Source organism: Fusarium flagelliforme (genome assembly GCF_020744385.1).
Source record: "Fusarium flagelliforme strain FIESC 12 MPI-CAGE-AA-0113 chromosome Unknown B0J16scaffold_5, whole genome shotgun sequence".
In the NCBI taxonomy this organism is placed as follows: Eukaryota; Fungi; Ascomycota; class Sordariomycetes; order Hypocreales; family Nectriaceae; genus Fusarium; species Fusarium flagelliforme.
The window spans coordinates 3971603-3990206 of NW_025763507.1; the positions used below are offsets into that span (position 1 = coordinate 3971603).

Genomic DNA, 18604 nt, shown 5'->3' on the forward strand with positions numbered 1-18604 from the left:
CTTGCGCTGGACTGAAGGATTGGAGTTTTTGTTTTATAGATGTTCGCCTTGTGATACCAAATTGAATCCATCGATACTATCTTTAAGTCTATATCACCTTACTCTGGAGTACTGGTTCTCGATTGTGGAATTTCAACTAGCTCGACCATCAGCCATCTTCCTCTGTTGTTGAAGAGCTTCCAATCCACAGTTATACATGGATAAAGAAACTGTTACTCAGTATACTTCATTGTGATCCAGGGAGAAACTACATGTGCCAAGTGCGGTACACTTAATACTTGCACTGGGCTTCAAATTGAAGAAATGGAAAATGCATTCTACCACCAGTTATCGTGTTTATTCTATATGTCACTAATCTATTACTCTATTCAACCCAGCTAACTGTCTTGTGCCATCTGCTTTTTACGCAGCGTCTCAGCTCTCCAACCAGGCCCTTGCTTCATAACATACCACAGCAGTGGCAACGAAACGATATTAAGAAGGGCAAATACAGTTAAGGTCCAACCAGTTCCAATAGCCTGAATCATTGGTACCACAGCAGCAGTTGCACCAGCTCCAAGTAAGCACCGCAGCAAGTTATTGGAAGCAGTGACAGTGCCAGCTTTGCCAGGGTAGAGATCTAGCATCAAACAAGTCGCGCAGTTCAAAGAAGCTGAGAGACAAAAGGCAATGACAAAAAGTAAAATGAGTGGCCCAGCGAGATTGGTCTGATAGTGCAGCGTCCATCCAAAACCGACCATGCAGGCGCTACCCAAGAATATTGTTGGTACAGCAACCTCGAGTCTGGCTCGCTCAATGGGAAACTCAGCAAGGTCTGTCTGCTTGTTCTTTTCCGTGGAGATACCGAGACGAGTTGCATGACGACGGAAGTTGAAGTCGAGCATGCGGCCTCGGTTGAACGCGGCGACCAAACTTCCTACGCCGAAGGGAATAAAGCATAATGCAATCTGAAGCTCGTTGAAGCCATAGATTTCAACGAATTGAGAGGGAATGAGTGTGAGTGTGGCGTAGAATGAACAGCACAGTAAGGACCCATAGAGTAGAGTGAAGCCGCACTCGCGTTCCAACAAAAGAGTGATGGTACTAAAAGGATTTGGGATCCAGCTGGAAGCACGCCGAGATGCATCAAGTTCATCGCGTCTGGCATAAGGCACTTCCTTGCCCTGTGCTATAGCCTCGCGCTCAATCCTCACATTTGCGTAGCATCGATTCCAGCTTTGCGGTGGAATAGATCCATTGCCCACAATTTCGCGGCATGTTTCAGGGAATATGATGGCCATAGGTATGGCTACCGCACCCGTCAAACCGAAAAGAAACCAAAAGACGGAATGCCATCCGCGATATTGAGCAAGTAAACCGCCAATTATAGGACCCTAGGACATTAGTCAGTTTACAGCATCGGCATGCAACGAAATAACTTACAAGTGTCGGTCCCAGCATGGGAATAGCGGCAGCATACACAATGTAACTCCCGCGCTCAGCAGAGGTCGTTATATCTGTCGCCACAGCGTTGGACAAAGCCGCTGTTCCACTACTTCCTGCACTTTGGAAGCACCGTAATACCAAGAGCGCCGCATAATCGTTCTGCAGGGCTAAACCAAGATTTGCTGCCATGTAGAGGACAAAGCAAGCCATGTATAAAGGCCTTCTTCCCATTGTATCCGATAGCTGGGCCGTGAATGTCGGCGCGATGGCCTGGAGGATCAAGAATGTTGTGATGGACAAATTGACCTCACTATTCGTGACATCCAAGTCATTCGCGATGGTATCGAGCGACGGAAGGTAGATTTGGCTTGAGAGGGGAGATAGTAGCGAGGCGAAAGAAGCCGTGAGGATGATGAGCTTTCTTTGCTTGGGTGACCATATTGACCATGGCGTGTCATCGTCTTGTGGGGTTTCTGCTGGGGGTTCTTTGGTGAGAATCGGCTCGACAGTGGGGGTGACGCTGTCGCGTTGGGGTTGTGTAGTTCCCACTACTGCGCTTTTTTCGCTGTCCTTTTCCATTGTGAATGCATACAGAAGGTACGATGCAATTGCTCCTCGCCAAAGCAATTGGGCAATACAAAAAGGGGGTAAAGATACAATTGTGTTGGTTGGAAATTGCCAAGTTGTGGATGCCTGAGGCATTGTCGTACAGATTCTGACAGCCTGTTAGTGGTCTTGGTTCTGCAGTCAGCAATACACATCCCGCCCTCCATTACAGTACTGTGCCGTTGTCCCGCTGCTATCGGTCTTTTGTTGATTGGTTGACCTGATAAGGGAGCGGGAAGCCCACTTAGCTCCGGTTATTTCCCGCTGACAAGATTACCCTATTCCTGTCTCTCCCTTGAATCTGGCAACACTATTTCTGCAACATAACCGGAAGATTAGACACCCGCGCAACCGACGGCATCTTGCAGGACGGAAGATTATCCTTTAGTCAGGTCTGACCACACTAGAGAATGACAGTGGTGTACATGATATCTTTACGGGGGCGTACGTTGACAGCCTAATCCCTGACTATGCTGAACTGAGTCAGACATGTGTTCCTCTGGAGTCGACAATGACTGGGGTCATTTTCCAGATTTTCAGTGAGCTGGTAGTCTCAGAACTATGGTAAACTGTAGCCGACGAACACTGGGCTTACAAGATAAAGGCTGATTATACTGTTTATAAATGTGTGGTAGATATTGGTGTTTTTTAACGGTTGATGCAGCGTACGAACCTCTCAACAGAAATGGAAAAGCCAGCGCGTTTAATTGATCGTGAGCCTGAGCCACCGAAAGATGGCGCTAAGGTGGAGGTCTTGGTCCTGGGAATGCCCCGTACCGGAACACTCTGTAAGCTAATACCCCACTAACATTACCCTCAAGCCACTGACCGAGTCTCCTCAGCAATCCTCGCGGCCTTTCAGGCTCTAGGATACAAACCCTTCCACGCCAGCATGATGGAGCAATATCCCCATCTCCTTCCACTGTATATGGAAGCCATGCAAGCCAAGTTTGAACAAACCGTTGAACCTTACGGTCGAAAAGAATTTGACAAGTTGTTCCTCGGCAAGTGGAATGTTTCATGCAACATGCCTGGGTCGTTGATGGCGGATGAACTTATCGCAGCCTATCCCAACGCTAAGATTATTCTTACCACACGTGATGTGGATAAGTGGCAGCATTCAATGAAAGAATCTGTTGATGCTGCTGCTAAGTGGAAGACATTTGACTACCTCGCAAGTTGGGATCCGGTTAGTCTAGCACAAGCAAAGCTACTCACACACTCTAACACATGGACAGGATCGAATTGGACTTTGGTGGAGATACCACAAATATCAACACGCACTAAGGCCTAAATTGGCACCTAACGGGGAGAAGCAGGCTTATCTAGACCACTACAAGCATATCAACAGGATAGTTCCCCCAGAGCGAGTGCTCAATTATCATGTTAGTGAGGGCTGGGAGCCACTGTGCAAATTTCTGGGGAAAGAAGTGCCAGATGTTCCTTTCCCAAACGTCAACAACAAAAACTCATTCCTTGCTGGAAGGCGACGAAGGTGGTTCCAGCTGTTACGTATCATGATGGGAGTGATTCTCAGGAAGCTGGCCATTCCGATGATGCTTCTTGTTTTGCTTTCTTCTCTGTACCTGACCAACGCTGGGTCTTCGCTTCTCGCTCAGTTACAGGTTATTCATCCGAGACTGGATACTAAAGCTTGAAGGTGTTATCTGGCAGTTTTGTTACGGTACGATGAGGAGAATAGTTAGATAGATGAGTAGATGAACAACTATACAATTCCTGATGCAATAGCATTTCATCATCAGTGCTCTACGAGTGAAAGTGCTAGAAAGTTGACCGATGGAATAGATACATTGATAGATATATATACTTACTGACAGGATTCTGAGATAAACGGGAACTGTGGAACATCCTGCGTCCTGCTATTGCAGAGTATAGGTTCTAGTCTCGTTCGCTTTCAAAGGATACTTGAGACGTTAATCTTAACAGTGCGAACATCGCACCTTGTGTGTTTGAAAATGAGCCAACATGAGCTCAATGAACTATAAAGAAGATAAAAATAATGTCAGACAAGAGTAGTGTATAATTATTGCTGCATAAGAAAAGTATCTATTTCAAGGAAATGAAAGGAAAGTACTTATACCTCTGATTAGAACAGAGGAAACTCAGCGGAACCTGTGAACTTGGGCAATCCCTCCACGAACTCATCAAACAGGCTCTTCTTTGTAATCGGAGCAGTAACATAAGGCTCCATGTTGAGTTGATCCAAAAGCTCATCCAAGCGAGGTTCAAGGGCATCAAGAGCCTTGTTCTCCATAGCACGGAACTGAGACCTGGTCAAGATACCCTTCTCAGTATACCAATCCAAGTTCTCCTTGACAGCACCAGCCTCGTACAATGCAAGCAAATCAGGATCAACACCAGCCTCAAGGGCCGTCTCGTACATCATCCGATGACCAATGCCCTGGACGATGGGTCTGCATCGAGGAATGAAGAGTCGATTGAACTCTTGGCTATGGTGTTCTGCGGGAATAGAGCTGACTATATCCCAGGCCTCTTCTGCTAGACCAGCTTGGTACTTGGCCAGGAGACAATCCGTCTTTGCGGCAGGCATCTCATATTTGCCCAAACAAAGCTCCACTGCAAGACCTATATCAAATCAGTCAGCCTTGCCATCTCAAAGTACATGTATCATGAAGGATCCACTTACGGATACTGACAACCAATGCATCGCCCTCAGAAATAGCACAAGCTCGTATCATATTCTGTTCAAAACATCTTAGTATCCTGGACTCAAGCACCTTGTCCATGAGAAGAAACTTACATCTGCGTCACAGATCTGGTTGTGCTGAAAGAGACCCTGTGCACCGCAACGCTCAACCATTTCAGGAATACTCCGCTGAGCCATCTGAATAAAAACAGCCTTAAGGATAACAGCAAATCCTTCACGAACCTGCGGCTTAAAGGAAGTATCCTTGAACCACTCAATGCACTTGTTCGCAAAAGGCGCCATGACCGCGAGTTGAGCCAACGCGTGCAAGATCGGCATCTGCTGTGTACGGAAGCAAATGATGGGGATTCTTTCCTTGTTGGCTACTCCGACGGTGCGGCGCAAACTGTACTTGCCGGTGATGTAGGTGACAATTTTCAGAGCTGGGATCATAATCATGCTCATTGCGAGGGTACCTGGCGCAATTCGGGAGATCTGGTGGAAGAAGTTGTCGCGCATGCTTGCTGGCCTTTCGAGGCTTCCAAGCACAGCGGCTCTTGGTAGAGCTACGTTGTCAAAAGAGGTGATGGCATAGGGTGCTTGTATTCCACCCATATAGGGCAAAAGACTTGGATGTTACGTTAGTATACTGCCGTGAGGTGTGAAGAGATGGGGAAATATTATACCGAGAAGTTACACCCTTACACATTTGTTTACCGTCACCCAGAGCCACTATCACAGGACGAAGACCAAAATCTTCGCCTTCCACCATGAGCTTTGCCATGACGACGGCGATACGTGGGAGGCCAGCCACAGGCATAGATGGTGGAACGAATCTGTTGTATGTTGTCAATTAATTGTGACAACTGGTGAGAAATGAAATTTCTTACTTGGAAGCATCGGGTCGAGGGGTGTGGAGGATAAAATTACCGTCAGACTGCAGTCTGACCTCTGTCTCCAAGTTCTTAGCATCGAGACCATGTCCGATCTCTGTCAACATGAAGCCCGCCCTGCAATTTGTTAGTGAATCATCGATGGAGGTTTGACGTAGACTCACGAGACCTTGAACGCTAGTACCTGGTCTAGAAGTTCCTGTACTTGCGGTGATTCCTTAGCAAAGGGCGCTAAAGTTCCTGCGACTAGGTTATGCTGGATCGATAGCAGAGCATGAGAACCAATATCTCTGATGATGATGTCATCTCTATGCATGTCAAAGAACTTGGGTGTAAGATTGACGATATCATCGATGGTAAGGCCTGGCGTAATTAGAACATAGTGTAAAACTGGTGACACTTTGACATGACTCACCATAATGCTTATTCAAGATCTGAGCCCTCTTGTAAGATACTTCAAAAGCTTCTTCACGAGTCTTCAACTCTCTCGGTTGAAAGATGGGAAGACTGGTTAAAGGAACTGTCGAGGGCGTTACCTCAGTCAAGCCGTGCTTGGAAAGTTCATTTGCCCAGACATGAGGGCCCTTGTGAACCCCGGTGGACGTGATTGGCTGATCCCTTTCCTGCAGCAGAATGCCGATAGGCGCTGGAGATGGTCTTTCTTCGACAGTTGCCATGTTTGGTTGCAGAGAATAATATGTTGACCAAAAGAAACAGATGGTTTGTGACTTAACAAATTGGAAAATATCTAATTCGGTTACCTCTTATTTACTTACGTCCATCAATCTCTATCCAGCCAAGCTTCGATCATGAGAAGTTGTCTCCATGTGCTATCGGTACGTAGAAACGAGAGCTCAGTACTCATTCGTAAAAGGTAAAAGCCGCGTAGATCCCTGACTCACGGCAAAGCGACCCGGGCTTAGAGGTGTAAGCCTGCATTATCAAGGATAGACGGCATGTCAGCCTCGAAGATGCATATAGAATTCTGCAAAGTAATCAGAGCTGTCCATTGAACTTACTCAGGCTTTAGTAATATTAGATTGCACCACGCTATTCTTACATCGATCCATCGGATGGATCGGACAGTTTCCTTTACTGTTCCACGCTTGATACTACCAGTGCATTCAGAATTATCTACGAGGATGTTATCTTTTATTTAGGAGAGAATGATAGATTTAGATAAATATATCATAGCAAAAAGCATATCAAGGCGCATGGCTTGTTCAGAAGGTTTCTAATACGATAGAAATACATCATTGCGCTCTTTCTTGCCCCAAGCCCTCTCAACGCGAATACGAATTGCTGCAATGCTGTCATCATGGATCACAGTGGCTGTAGCCACAGCGTTCTTAGTGGACTACTTTGCGCCCAGATATTTGATTATGCAGTCGCTCATCGGGACAATTTCCGGATTTGTCGTACTGTCGATTATCCTGAGAGTCCTGTACCTTTGCACTCTATACCCTGTTTACTTTTCACCAATCCGGCATATTCCCACGCCCCAGGTAAGCTCGCTTCGTCATGGGGTGAGACTGAATATCTGACTGGAAGGATTTCAACAGACGAGATCATTACTGAAAGGGAATTCAAAGTCGATGGGCTTAGATTATGAGCAAGCGCGTAAATGGACGAAAGATATTCCAAACTGTGGACTCATTCGATATTACATGGCTGGAAATATTGAAAGAGTTATGGTTGTAGGCTCGCAGGCACTCAGCGAGATGATGGGCCCCAAGGTCTATGACTTCCCCAAATCAGAGTCACTCAGGGTTAAACTGGAGCGTTTTACTGGAAATGGCGTTCTTCTGTCAGAGGGTGATGAGCACAAGGTAGGATAAACTGTGACAAGCGGCTCGGAATTAATACTAACCCTATCATCACTAGATGCAACGTCGTGGTCTTTTGCCCGCTCTAGCATATCGTCACATCAAAGACATGTACCCCATCTTTTTATCTAAGTCTACCGAGATGGCAGATGCGATCGAGAAGCAGAAGGAGGCTGGATCGAACGAAGTCACGATTCAAGTCAGTGACTGGGCGGGCCGAGCCACGCTAGACATTATTGGTCTTGCTGTCATGGGTCGTGACTTCAACTCCGTCCAGGATCCGAAAACAGAGTTTCACCGTGTCTACCACAAACTTAACATGAGACCCAGCCTTTGGAACAGAATACTCATTCTTCTGTCCATACTCACCTTCGGCTTCAAGATGTTCTTCCAGCTTCCTACCCAGTGGAACCGCGAATCAAAGCAAGCCGCGAATTACATCCGGGGGTATGCCCGTCAGGCTGTACATGACACCAAAGAAAGATTGGCGAAGGATAAAGACGGAAGCAAAGACATAGCATCTCTCACTATGTCAAGTGGTGTGTTCTCGGAGGAGAACATGGTTGACCAGATCATCACCTTCCTCGTAGCTGGACACGAAACCACAGCTGCGTCGCTACAGTGGGCAGTTTATGCTCTATGTATTTATCCAGAGATACAGACAAGGCTACGAGACGAGGTACGCGATAAACTTTCCTCGGGCGCGGTAACAGCCGAAGACATCGACGGCCTGCCCTATCTCAACGCATTCTGCAACGAGGTCCTACGCTTTTATCCGCCCGTACCGTCTACCGTACGAGAGGCAAGAGTTGATACGTCTCTCGCTGGTACATTCATCCCAAAAGGCACTACTTTATTAATCTTAGCTGGCGCGACCAACCTCGAAGAATCTCATTGGGGTCCAGGTGCTGGAAGGTTCAGCCCTGAGCGCTGGTTGGGTCAAGGCCGAGCAAATAGTGGCGGTGCAGATAGTAATTATGCTAATCTCACATTCTTGCAAGGGTCAAGAGGCTGCATAGGAAAAGGCTTTGCCAGATCGGAACTTCTTTGCTTGGTAGCAGTTTTAGCTTCAAGATTCAAGATGGAGTTGCAGGATTCTAATAAGAAGTTGGAAGTTGTCAGGTCTATCTCTGCCGCGCCTTCGGATGGGGTTATGGCAAGGCTGACACCGTTGGAAGGATAATATTAGAAGTTATTTAAATATGATGATGACTATATACGCTAAAGAGTATGCGGATACCATCTAGTGAACATTTCTATCGCAGTAAAATCCTTCTTCTTTATCTATTCTAGTCATAAATCTTTCATACTTCTGGGTGAGGCGAACTAGTATCATCATTTACACTCAAGTTGCACATGCCATCTGCTATCCCTAAGATAGCTTCCTGGTAGTTCGTTGCCTCTTCTGTGGACCAGGTCGTTGCATCACGGCTTAAGTCCCTAAGAAGAGGGCCAAGTCTCTTTACACGGCTGCGTTTCTGAGCCCAATGAGCAACAGAGTCGTAACGGAATTTGGCAGTGTAGTAAGCCTGAATCACTTCGAGTAATCAGTATGCGAGGTCTGAAAGAAATAACATAGATGTATCAAGCTTACTAGCGTCCATGTCCTCAAACCCTGCTTCCTTCATTAGAAGGAGGATACGTGTAAAGATCTCCTCGGAAGACCCTTTTGACAATGCCTCTCCTGATCCTTCTGGAGTAGATAGTGGAGCCAGACTTGTCAAATGCTGTGACGATGTCGACGGGCTCGCCTCTGCTGTACCAAGATCTGAGCCATTCTTGCTGACATGTGGACTGTTGGTTCCCTTGTTCGATGGGCGATCTAGTCGATTAGGTACCTGCGATGTTGTTTCGCCCTGTTGCCTGGTAGGGTATGAGATAGGAAGAGGCCTTTGGCCCGCAAGAGTCTTTTCAGAGGCGAAGATTGATGAGTTAGACGTGAGAAGAGAGTGAAGGGACGATACGCTGCCGCCACTGGAGTCATCTGCGGATATGCCGCCGAATTCTTATTTCCAGGTCAGTCAGGACCACCAGTAGTTTGGAGTCTGAGGTTATACCTGTGAAGTCCGTGTTGATGAAACTGTCCAAGTCCTTGTTATCAAGGGGTGGTTTTGACCAATATGCAGTGGTCTGCATCATGCTATCGAACAGCTCATCTGCTGATTGAGTCGTAGACCCTGACTGGAAGGGAGGAATAGAAAACGGTGTTCCACTTGTAGTAGGCTGTTCCATACCTTGCTGTGTCGAGAAAACGTGACAACCGTGGAGAGACTGGAAGGAAGGATCAATAGTCTGCAGTTTAGTGTTAGAGTGTGTGTATATATGACCAAAGAATAGACAGACCTCCGTATCCAGCCCAAGTATTGCACGCGAAGCATGTCTCTCCCGCTCCAATGTCTGGATCCTGGCTTTAAGTCTCCTGCCTGAAAAGCTGTATTAGTCAAAACCCCATTTGGCCTGCCATATTTGAGGATTAATGTGTCCACTTACGATAGTTCCTTTGTGAGACCCGATTTTGAACTCGTTTGCGCTCTCGAAGATCAGTGATATGAATCCACTCTTCCTCCCCGCTCCTATAGCCGTGTAAGCTATTGCGTACTAGCACAGCAGATGGCGGTTATACATACTTCAACCCGGAACAGTTATCCAACGGATCAAAAGACATGATATTATTATCAAATGATAATGGCCGGAATTCCAAGCTAGGTCAGGGCTAGTAATTAGCCTGGATACAAAGAGGGTCGCCCTCGAAACATCTGGCTGGGAAAGGTATAGTATAAGATACAGAGGGTCCGTGGGGATGGCCAACTCCCATGTTCCGGTGATGAGTCAAAGAACATCCAATTGGTCAGAAAGCCACCCTGTATCTCTACGGTCCCATGGATTCCCATCACACGGCATATTGTCTTGTTGATTAGCCACCATACGAAGCTTGGCATCTGTGGTTGCAGCCAAGAGGGACGAGCGCAATAAGCGTAATCAGCAGAATCCTACATAGCATCATCTCAGCGAAAGTCAGGCCCGAAATACAAGTCGGCAATCCTGGTCGTCGCCGTTCCATCCGGGTATGGAACAGCTACGTCCGCCTCGTGGCCAAGAACAGGCTAAAAACACAAATGGGTGCGCTAAAGGGTCGGGCCGCATCCTTCCATACCTTCCCATTCGGGAGCTTAGTCAGAATTGAAGCCTGTCTGGTATAAGCGCCGGGGATCTCAATCAATAGTTGCTGTCTGGATGGTTTCAATGGGGGTTGTAAGCTGGAAGGATGCTTCTCACACTCTGCCGCATGCATGCAGATTCGATTACGAAGCACTCATGCTGTCAGATGCACTGCTTATCTCCTGAGAACCTGAAAATCGTCTACCGTCCCCCCAGTCATATATCAATTCAGAGTTTCGCTTAAAGCAACTTACGCCTGTCACTGGCTGCATGTCTTGGAGGTCTTACGGGCTCTTGGAGGATCCACTGCACCTGGGGAAGTTAAATCCACTCCCCCTCCATTTACGCTTTGAACTCCGTGGGGGAGACAAGTAAGCGACCCGCCCTGGCATAAACTTTACAACGAATCGTTATCATAGTTATCCTGTTATTTGAGGCCTACCATAGTTCACGAGACATGCACGAAATCTACTAGCAGAAAATTTAGACGGAACAGCTTTCTACTGGGGGTCTGCTAGTGACACATCTGGTGATAAAGATGCCCGCAATGCGTACTTAATAAAACAACACTTCTCATCACACAAACTCGGAACAGTTTTAAAAATACTTTCAATTCAAGAGTTATTGAGATTTGAAATTATCCGGATCTCCTCGATATCCTCCAAATACGTTCTTGCATAATGATTGGTCCCAAGCTCATCCTCGGCTGTCATGCCAACCCGGTAAAGAATAGACACAGTTCCACGGCAGTTCAAATTTGCTGCGTGTCTTCTCGGGTCGGTCCCTGGATGTCTGTGTTAATAAAGTTTAACAACTGACATATGTGGGGTGACTCACATGAACTAATGACGGTGGATCGGCTTCATCTCGCCCCGGGCCTCAGCCTCGTGGCGCAGCCTCCGGAAAATGAAATGGCTTAAACTAAAAGGCTATCAAATGTTTCCTGTCTCTGAACATCGCTTTTGTTGATTTTCGACTTTTGACGCTTCCTCACGTACGCCAATCCATGGATCCAAGGTGTGCGATGAGTAGATGCTGGTTGAAGGCGAGGCATCTTTTCGCTTTCAGCACTCGCTTCTGCTGATAAAGGCATGAGATCCTGCTCTGAGATATCATGAAGTTGTGGTAAGTCCTGGTTGCTGAACGTTTTCTTAAATAGTTCCGTGACCTCTTCCCATTTGTATCCGTAGATAAGAGCTAGAGCCAGGACCAGGGCGGTCACGGGTACTGCCGATGACCAGAATAGTCTTTGATCCCACTCTGTGTCCCTTATGTCCCTCGTGTTCATCCCAAAAAAGCTTGTAACGAAGGAGCTTCGAATCGATTAGCGCCTTGATGAGTATAGTTTGCCAGTGAATTACTAAACACTTACAGTGGGAGGAAGAACAATGTAACGAATGTAAAAACACGGATGGCCTTTCCATGCCCTTCCTCAAGCACTTCTATGATCTGCTTCATGTCATGCCTGGTGGACTGGGCAATATGTCGGAGTCCTTCCAAGGTTTTGCCATCTTCTGCCAGTTTGCGTACCTGTAAGTCAAGCTGCGTCCTCTCTAGCGGAAACATGGCCTTTCGGTCTTTGAGGTAGGCCCAGTCAGTACTAGCGGTTGCAAAGAAGTCTGGGTCCAGAATTGTTCTATAGGCATCCATCAGACGCCCTTGAACGCCCTGGATGGCTCGAATGGCATCCAACTGTTCCTCAAGGGCTGAGATTTCCAGAAACCTCTGTCTCTTAGGATTCCGTACAGCGCTAAAGCGGAGACCAGTTGAGACCTTCCGGTAATGCTTAATAATGTCTATACTCCGACCAGTATCCTGAAGAATAGTGTTGTTCTGGAGATTGCTGAGCAGCGTGCATAGTAAGAACTCTGAGCCAATGGGAGATATAATAAGCCTGTCGATATCATCATGAGTCGTACCTAAAACCATTACATCTCGCTTAGTCAAGTTGAAACTCTCCAGGAGGGTCCTATCCAGCTCTATGCGTTGCAAGCGAATCCTGGATAACGGAATTGACAATGGGGGGTTGCCGTCCGTTATTGCATTTCGCAAACGCGTGCGGTTCATCCAAGAGAGTTCTTTGGCAGTCAGAACCATCTTACCAACAATTGCCTCAAAGCACCGGACCAAATTGCGTAGAAGATGCGGCCTAGACTCAGGTCCCTGCTTCTCATCGAATGGCCCACTTACCGAAACATGAATATCGTGAGCTTTGGCGTGGAAATCAGTCAAATCTTCAATGAGTGTGACTACAGTCGATATTACGCTCTCGTCTTCGCTATCTCCGAAGCCGTACCATTGGACCCATCCTAGGCAAGGGTCATCCAGGACTCTAGAACCACCAAGGGGGTGTTTGCATTGTAGGTGGTCTGTGTGTATATGGTTAAGAGCACTATATGGTGAGGAGTATTCCAGCTGCTCGTCGCAATGCTTGCATTGACCAGAAGGTGAATTTTCGTCGGTGCCCTTCCTAACAGACGAAATCAACGGTGAGACGGTGACCCGGGATGTTGTCGTAAAACGTTGTGGTGAGACTGAGGAAAGGTAAATATGCTTCGAAAGGTGTCAGACAAATGTTAAAAGCCACCAGCATCTGAAGAATGACTTACACGCAGTATTAGATCCACTGAACCCCAAAAGCGATTACATATTGGATGCGCAGAAGAACTGCCTGATTTGGGGAGAAATAATGAGAGAATAGAGTCTGATATGTTTAACAATGGTTGACATTGCCTGTGGATGCGGTTCTTAAGTGAGGTATCCTCGTCCGATGTGTGATAGGCGGATGATGTAGTTTCCCTGTCAAGGGATGAGGTAAACGACTGCAATCTCCTTACCACATCCTCTCTTGTACAAGTTAATGTGGCTGAATAATACTTTCCGAACTCACTATCCTCAAGTGAGCCATGTATCCTGTTCAAGAGATGGATCAGGGCTCTGTCACTGTCTTCTAATGTTCGTTCATTAGTGTCCCAGCTTAGTCGCCAAGTCAAGAACGGAACAATATTGGCTCCCACAATACCAGTTGCGGGGGGCAGCTGGTTGAGCGGAACAGCTTCTGAAGTCGACTCGTGATCGCCAGGGTCAGCTTCCCACTCGAAGTCTGACGCGGTGTCCTCTGACAAAGAACCATCAAGTGAATCGGCATCATCGCCGCGATCAGGTCTTGGAATAAACCGATAATCAAAAAGCCCCGCACCGTCCTCAGGACCATCGTCACCTTGTACTGAGTTTCGATATGTGTCTTCAGTGACTTCCATATCCCGTTGTCGATTCCAGCCAGTATATGATATCGGTCTTCGATTAGTGACCTGTAGGGGCGTATGGTCATCGATACCTCCGGCAGAGGCGTCAAGGCGGGAGTCTTCATAGGTCTATAAATGGTAAGTATATGAGCGGGCGCTCTTCAAGAGCTCGCAGCAGGTCTTACCTTTCCCCTGTCCTTTAGGATCAGTTCACCTTCGGCTTCACGGACGACTGGTAGATGAATCATCCTGCGTCACAGTTAGGGTCAGCTGACTGCACTCAAAGTCTCATTGGCATAACTTACTCCACTGGATGAATGATGGTCCGTTGGTCAGTGGAGTCATCGGCAAAAGGTAGTATTCTTATTTCTCTCCCCGTTGGTTTAATCACGGTGAGATTCTCGTTGCTCGAAGCCGAACGACCAGGTTTGCGCTTTATCTGAAGCCTTCCAAATGTATTAGCGTACCTCTTATATATGCGTTTAGACAATTTGTCATACCGGTGGTCTGAGGAATTAATATCACGGGGCACATATCCATTCTTAAGGAGCTTTGCAGAAAGTGCGAGAAATTCCCGTTTTTTCTGCGGTGAAGACTCTGTCGCCAGCGTCTGTAGACCGAAGACGCGATTTTCAACCTCTCCCGACGTCATCAAATCGAGCCAGGCGGAAGGTCCGACGGGGCGTTGTTGGTCGTCCGTTAAGGTGTACTCGTCTGCGCTTTTATCATGGTCTTGGGCAAGCCCTGCAGCGTGTTTGATAAAGTTCTTTCTCTAATTAGAACAAGGCCAGCTTTCGGGAAGGGATCTCTGACGAACCACGTAATTACAATCCCGCTCAATGACAACGTGGTACTTGCACATTCGCGCGTTATCAACGACTCTAACAGTGTAGATTCCCGGAGTAGAGCCCGAGAGCCTTCTATCAACAGTGATATTACCGGATCCCAGTTCTTGCGAGGACAGCTCCGACAAGCTGATCAAAATATCTGAAACTTTGTTAACGTGAAGGCTTCATAGGCTGGAATTCCAAATGCGTACCCGAGCCAATCAGTAAAAACCATGTTTCCGGAACCTGTAAAGTTCTCGCAGTTTTGTCTCCTTGGTCTCTGAGTCGAGGAGCGCCAAATGGTGGCTGTCGTACACTTCCGGCTTCATATCCATACAAGGATTCGAGAAGCGTCTTGGCGGAACGGTTATGTACTAAGCTTGTTAAGGGGTTTCTCGAAGGTATTGCCAGAGACGGTGTGGATATGAATATAACCGGCTGTGTGTCGCGGGTTGGCTCGCCCTCATAAAGCCTAAGACTTTTGCTAGTATGGCCAACATATCGTACAATAGTTCCTGACTCGACTTGGGACTTTGACTCGGAAGTGATGGAACGTTGGCGGTCCACTTCACGTAGGACGGCAAGCGCGACTGATTTCAGTTTCGTTGATAAGTATGGACAGTGTGTGACGAGATCCTGTACTGGTAATTAGGGTCAATAATATAACAAATTCAAGAACGTTGGGCAGACACCTACCTCCAGAGTTCTCAATTCCAAAGAAGAGCCTTTTAGATGTCTTTCAGTAGATCAAATTGTATTAGCCGCAGATCTATAGGAGACATGTGCTATCACACTTACAGCCAGCGCATCTTGACCAGATCAGCCTTCTCCTCCGGGGTATGGGGACGATTCGGACATAGTAGTGTAACCTTGTGTGTTTTGGTTTGATCTTGATAGTATTCTGCCGCATGGATGTTGAAAAGCTCAGCACTGACAGTGCTATTTTCTAACAAAGTTTTCGGTTTCGTCCATGGATCTTGCCCATTCAGACTCGTGAGCTCAGAGTTCCATTGGAGGCCATTGGTGTTCAAGCCCAGAACACCCGAGATCAAGACTTGTTCAGTACACGGCCGCTTGCTGGAGTTTCCGTTATTTCCTTGGGTGGAAACATCGTCCTCGTGACCAACTGGTATTTGTTGACCCCCACGTTGTGCTCGAATTTCCTCCTCGACTTTTTTGTAATCTTCACTAAGCTTGAGTAGCTCATCTACGTTGTCTTGCCCAAGAGCTTTTTGAATAATGACAATATTCCCTTCCTCGAAGAATGGATACCCTAGATCGATAATAGCTCGCTTTGATACCAATTTGCTGGGAATGCGTGTTCTGCCCCTCTTGGGATATTCGGAACCGTTTGTAGAAGCGTCACCCGCTGAGGATGACCCAGAGGAGACGTCCGTTAAATGCGACATGGAAGGCGACCTTGACCGTGATGGGTGTCTTGACGTGATATCTGGCCGGGACATTCGATCAACCTGAATTGTCACTGGAGAGACTGGCTCCTCCATTCTTCGGCAAATAGTTTTTAAGTGGATGTAAGGTCTTTGACTCTAACAACATTGCGTAACGAATACTCTGGCAACTTTAATACCTCAACAGCCGCCACTGATGCAATTCAAGTGCGCCGCACAGTCAGCCTAATAGAAGAGGGGTGAGTGGCCGGTGGTGGTACAGTAAGGCTATGCAGCATGCACTGCCCGATTAGAGCAGGTACACTCGGTAATAGGCCTTGAGTATGCCTTACCTGTCGCCTCCACTATTCTTTTGAGTTTTCCGAGCCGTAAGTTCCCAATATGTATATCAAATCAACACAAGTCCCAATTGGCCATAATCTCTTTGCCCCCACCAGAAGGCGGCGCCGCAGCCAGTAGAACCAAGCCACCGAACTTAATAGGCCACGAGTCACTTTGGGACTATTGCGCAAGCAAGTACTGCATGTGTCCTCCGCCAGAAGAATGGACAATTACTACGATTGGTGGTGCTTTAAGGTGTCGCTCTTTGATAAGGCCTGCCGCAGCCATGATATCCGCGACGTAGTCATCCAATGATGTGAGCAGAGTTCATGTTACCCAAGACATCGCCCATGATTTACCATGTCGACCAAGAGATAGTGAATAAACAGCATATCCATGAGATGCAAAGGAAGGAGGGAAATTGTGGTGATCTTCGGCAGAGAAAAACGCGCCATGGAGGCATAATATAGGCGCCTTCTGACCTTCAGAAGGAATGCAGCTCAGCAGTTAGAGATCGCCAGATTGGGTAGAGAGAGAAATGGACTCAACTACTGGAGCTGATGCGGGCTTGGACATTGTGAGAGAAGTGAAGAACAACCTTTCTTTCAGCTTCGCAGAAAGAGACACATGAAAATGATGGTAGATGTAAGCCGCCCTCTTGCATCAGGGATAGGAATTGTGGGGACATACGTCGCATTTGAAGCGGCGGGGGATCCGAGCTAGCCAACCACAGCGCTAGAAGCATGGAGCCACGATTACGGGCTTATGTTAGCCCGTCTTCCGCTTACCCTTGATCACTTGAAATTACACTATGGGTTGACTGAACTTCGGCAGATACAGTGAAAAACCGACTCTTTGATCGATTTCTTCTACATACTGGCGATGTTGATGTCATATTATTGGTGACCTGATTGCTTGTAGTATACCTGTTTACCAGTTTCATTCCTCAAATAGAGACCTTAAAGAATAATGTAACGAATTATGGAAACCACAACCTTGCCATAAATAAGGTTTAGCAAATACAACTGTTGCGTATCGACCGTCTGGCAAAAATCATTTACTGGAACAATTACAGCCACTCCTCCCCCCCCACAATCCTCCTTAGTTAGCTTCAGCTCCCTGCGCACCGCATTTATTCTCGCAATAGTATGTCATCTATTGTTAAAGTCAGCAAAACCATTTACAAGAACGCCAAATCAGAAGAAAGGCGGCCACGCGTTACTTACCTCATCACCGCCGATGTGCCAGTCATCAGAATGGCAAACAAGACCGTCCTGTTTAACTACATTAGTAACCTTTCACCATCGTAGCATGGAGGAATCTCTTACAAACCAACAGTCAGGGCACTTGTCCCATTTGTTATTGCCAGTATTGCGTCTCCTGTAGTAATCACAGGCGCATTTGGTAGCGTCGGGGAGAATCTCGTAGTTCACGTTCCAGTTGTAACTGACGCTGAAGGGTGTTCCACCGGATTGAGAGTAATGGCGGTTCGTGACACAAACGGCTTGGCTGTGCAGCCTGGCGGAAGCACTGTGATGATTATGTTAGTAGACTGCAGACAAAGGTAACGAGGAAGAGAGGAATCCTTACATGGATGCGAGAGCAAGAAGGGTAGCAGCGATGAGTTGCATGATGTGGTCTTGTGTCAGGGACGGTATACTGGTAGAAAGCTGGGATTTGAGGAGATGGGATGAGAGGGACGAACTGATATCTAAGGGTGCAGTTGCATGCTGAGTGTTTATACCCACGAGTTCACCAGGTCACCTCGAAAATAATAGCAAAGAGAAATCTCCATCCACTGTTGATAATGCTTAGCCAGGGCCGTTGCCGATATGCCGATTAATCCCAGGAACCGTTTTGTCCTTATCAAGATTCTAACCCATTTTCAGAAAATACGAAATTAGGCAAAATGGATTGAAGATGCAATATCTCTTTCTCGCGAATAGATTCAGCACGCAGTCACGGCAGTTGGATTTCAGGGACAAGATGGCATGGTCTAGGACGTTCTGGAAATTAGATCCTGGTTGACATTGTGTCCGGTAGTGGTAAGGCTGGGAGCTCGGGCCCAGATAGTGACATTTTGTCGCGAACTACTAGCCTAAAATGCACAAGGCTTAATTAATCAGCCAAGAGTTCGGCACTTGCCAGGTGCCGGTTAAGTTGCTTGCTCGAGTCAATACCCTGGTTGGTTGGAGATAGTGTCAACGGCGGGTGTCTATAGCCGC

At 47.1% G+C, this 18604-nt stretch overlaps 7 protein-coding genes across 7 annotated transcripts; 2 read left to right on the forward strand and 5 right to left on the reverse strand.

Annotated features, from left to right (window-relative positions):
* Positions 1 to 325: 325 nt before the first annotated feature.
* On the reverse strand, positions 326 to 2043 carry B0J16DRAFT_416691 (major facilitator superfamily domain-containing protein). Its single transcript, XM_046133617.1, has 2 exons — positions 1423 to 2043; positions 326 to 1373 (listed from the first exon to the last, which is right to left on the reverse strand). Exons 1-2 carry the CDS (start codon positions 2002 to 2004, stop codon positions 378 to 380), a joined length of 1578 nt encoding a protein of 525 aa, XP_045982090.1. The 5' UTR covers positions 2005 to 2043; the 3' UTR covers positions 326 to 377.
* A 673-nt stretch (positions 2044 to 2716) lies between these two features.
* Positions 2717 to 3689, forward strand: B0J16DRAFT_386733 (P-loop containing nucleoside triphosphate hydrolase protein; the record flags this gene model as incomplete). Its single annotated transcript, XM_046131592.1, has 3 exons — positions 2717 to 2819; positions 2874 to 3220; positions 3270 to 3689. The coding sequence occupies 3 exons, from the start codon at positions 2717 to 2719 to the stop codon at positions 3687 to 3689; spliced, it is 870 nt and encodes a 289-aa protein (XP_045982091.1).
* Positions 3690 to 4053: 364 nt separating this feature from the next.
* On the reverse strand, positions 4054 to 6307 carry B0J16DRAFT_290322 (uncharacterized protein). Its single transcript, XM_046124248.1, has 7 exons — positions 6008 to 6307; positions 5757 to 5955; positions 5590 to 5709; positions 5386 to 5535; positions 4814 to 5327; positions 4700 to 4754; positions 4054 to 4638 (listed from the first exon to the last, which is right to left on the reverse strand). Exons 1-7 carry the CDS (start codon positions 6267 to 6269, stop codon positions 4139 to 4141), a joined length of 1800 nt encoding a protein of 599 aa, XP_045982092.1. The 5' UTR covers positions 6270 to 6307; the 3' UTR covers positions 4054 to 4138.
* Positions 6308 to 7187: 880 nt separating this feature from the next.
* B0J16DRAFT_270485 (cytochrome p450 monooxygenase) lies at positions 7188 to 8601 on the forward strand (the record flags this gene model as incomplete). The annotated part of the gene is made up of 3 exons (XM_046123547.1): positions 7188 to 7421; positions 7477 to 7823; positions 7956 to 8601. The coding sequence occupies 3 exons, from the start codon at positions 7188 to 7190 to the stop codon at positions 8599 to 8601; spliced, it is 1227 nt and encodes a 408-aa protein (XP_045982093.1).
* Positions 8602 to 8722: 121 nt separating this feature from the next.
* Positions 8723 to 10083, reverse strand: B0J16DRAFT_322397 (uncharacterized protein; the record flags this gene model as incomplete). Its single annotated transcript, XM_046125699.1, has 6 exons — positions 8723 to 8955; positions 9013 to 9423; positions 9476 to 9710; positions 9762 to 9841; positions 9909 to 9991; positions 10046 to 10083. 6 exons carry the CDS (start codon positions 10081 to 10083, stop codon positions 8723 to 8725), a joined length of 1080 nt encoding a protein of 359 aa, XP_045982094.1.
* Positions 10084 to 11224: 1141 nt separating this feature from the next.
* Positions 11225 to 11890, reverse strand: B0J16DRAFT_416694 (uncharacterized protein). Its single transcript, XM_046133618.1, has 2 exons — positions 11415 to 11890; positions 11225 to 11361 (listed from the first exon to the last, which is right to left on the reverse strand). Exon 1 carries the CDS (start codon positions 11863 to 11865, stop codon positions 11494 to 11496), a length of 372 nt encoding a protein of 123 aa, XP_045982095.1. The 5' UTR covers positions 11866 to 11890; the 3' UTR covers positions 11225 to 11361; positions 11415 to 11493.
* A 5373-nt stretch (positions 11891 to 17263) lies between these two features.
* B0J16DRAFT_416695 (uncharacterized protein) lies at positions 17264 to 18237 on the reverse strand. Its single transcript, XM_046133619.1, has 4 exons — positions 17970 to 18237; positions 17708 to 17909; positions 17606 to 17653; positions 17264 to 17534 (listed from the first exon to the last, which is right to left on the reverse strand). Exons 1-4 carry the CDS (start codon positions 18008 to 18010, stop codon positions 17481 to 17483), a joined length of 345 nt encoding a protein of 114 aa, XP_045982096.1. The 5' UTR covers positions 18011 to 18237; the 3' UTR covers positions 17264 to 17480.
* Between the last annotated feature and the right edge of the window lie 367 nt (positions 18238 to 18604).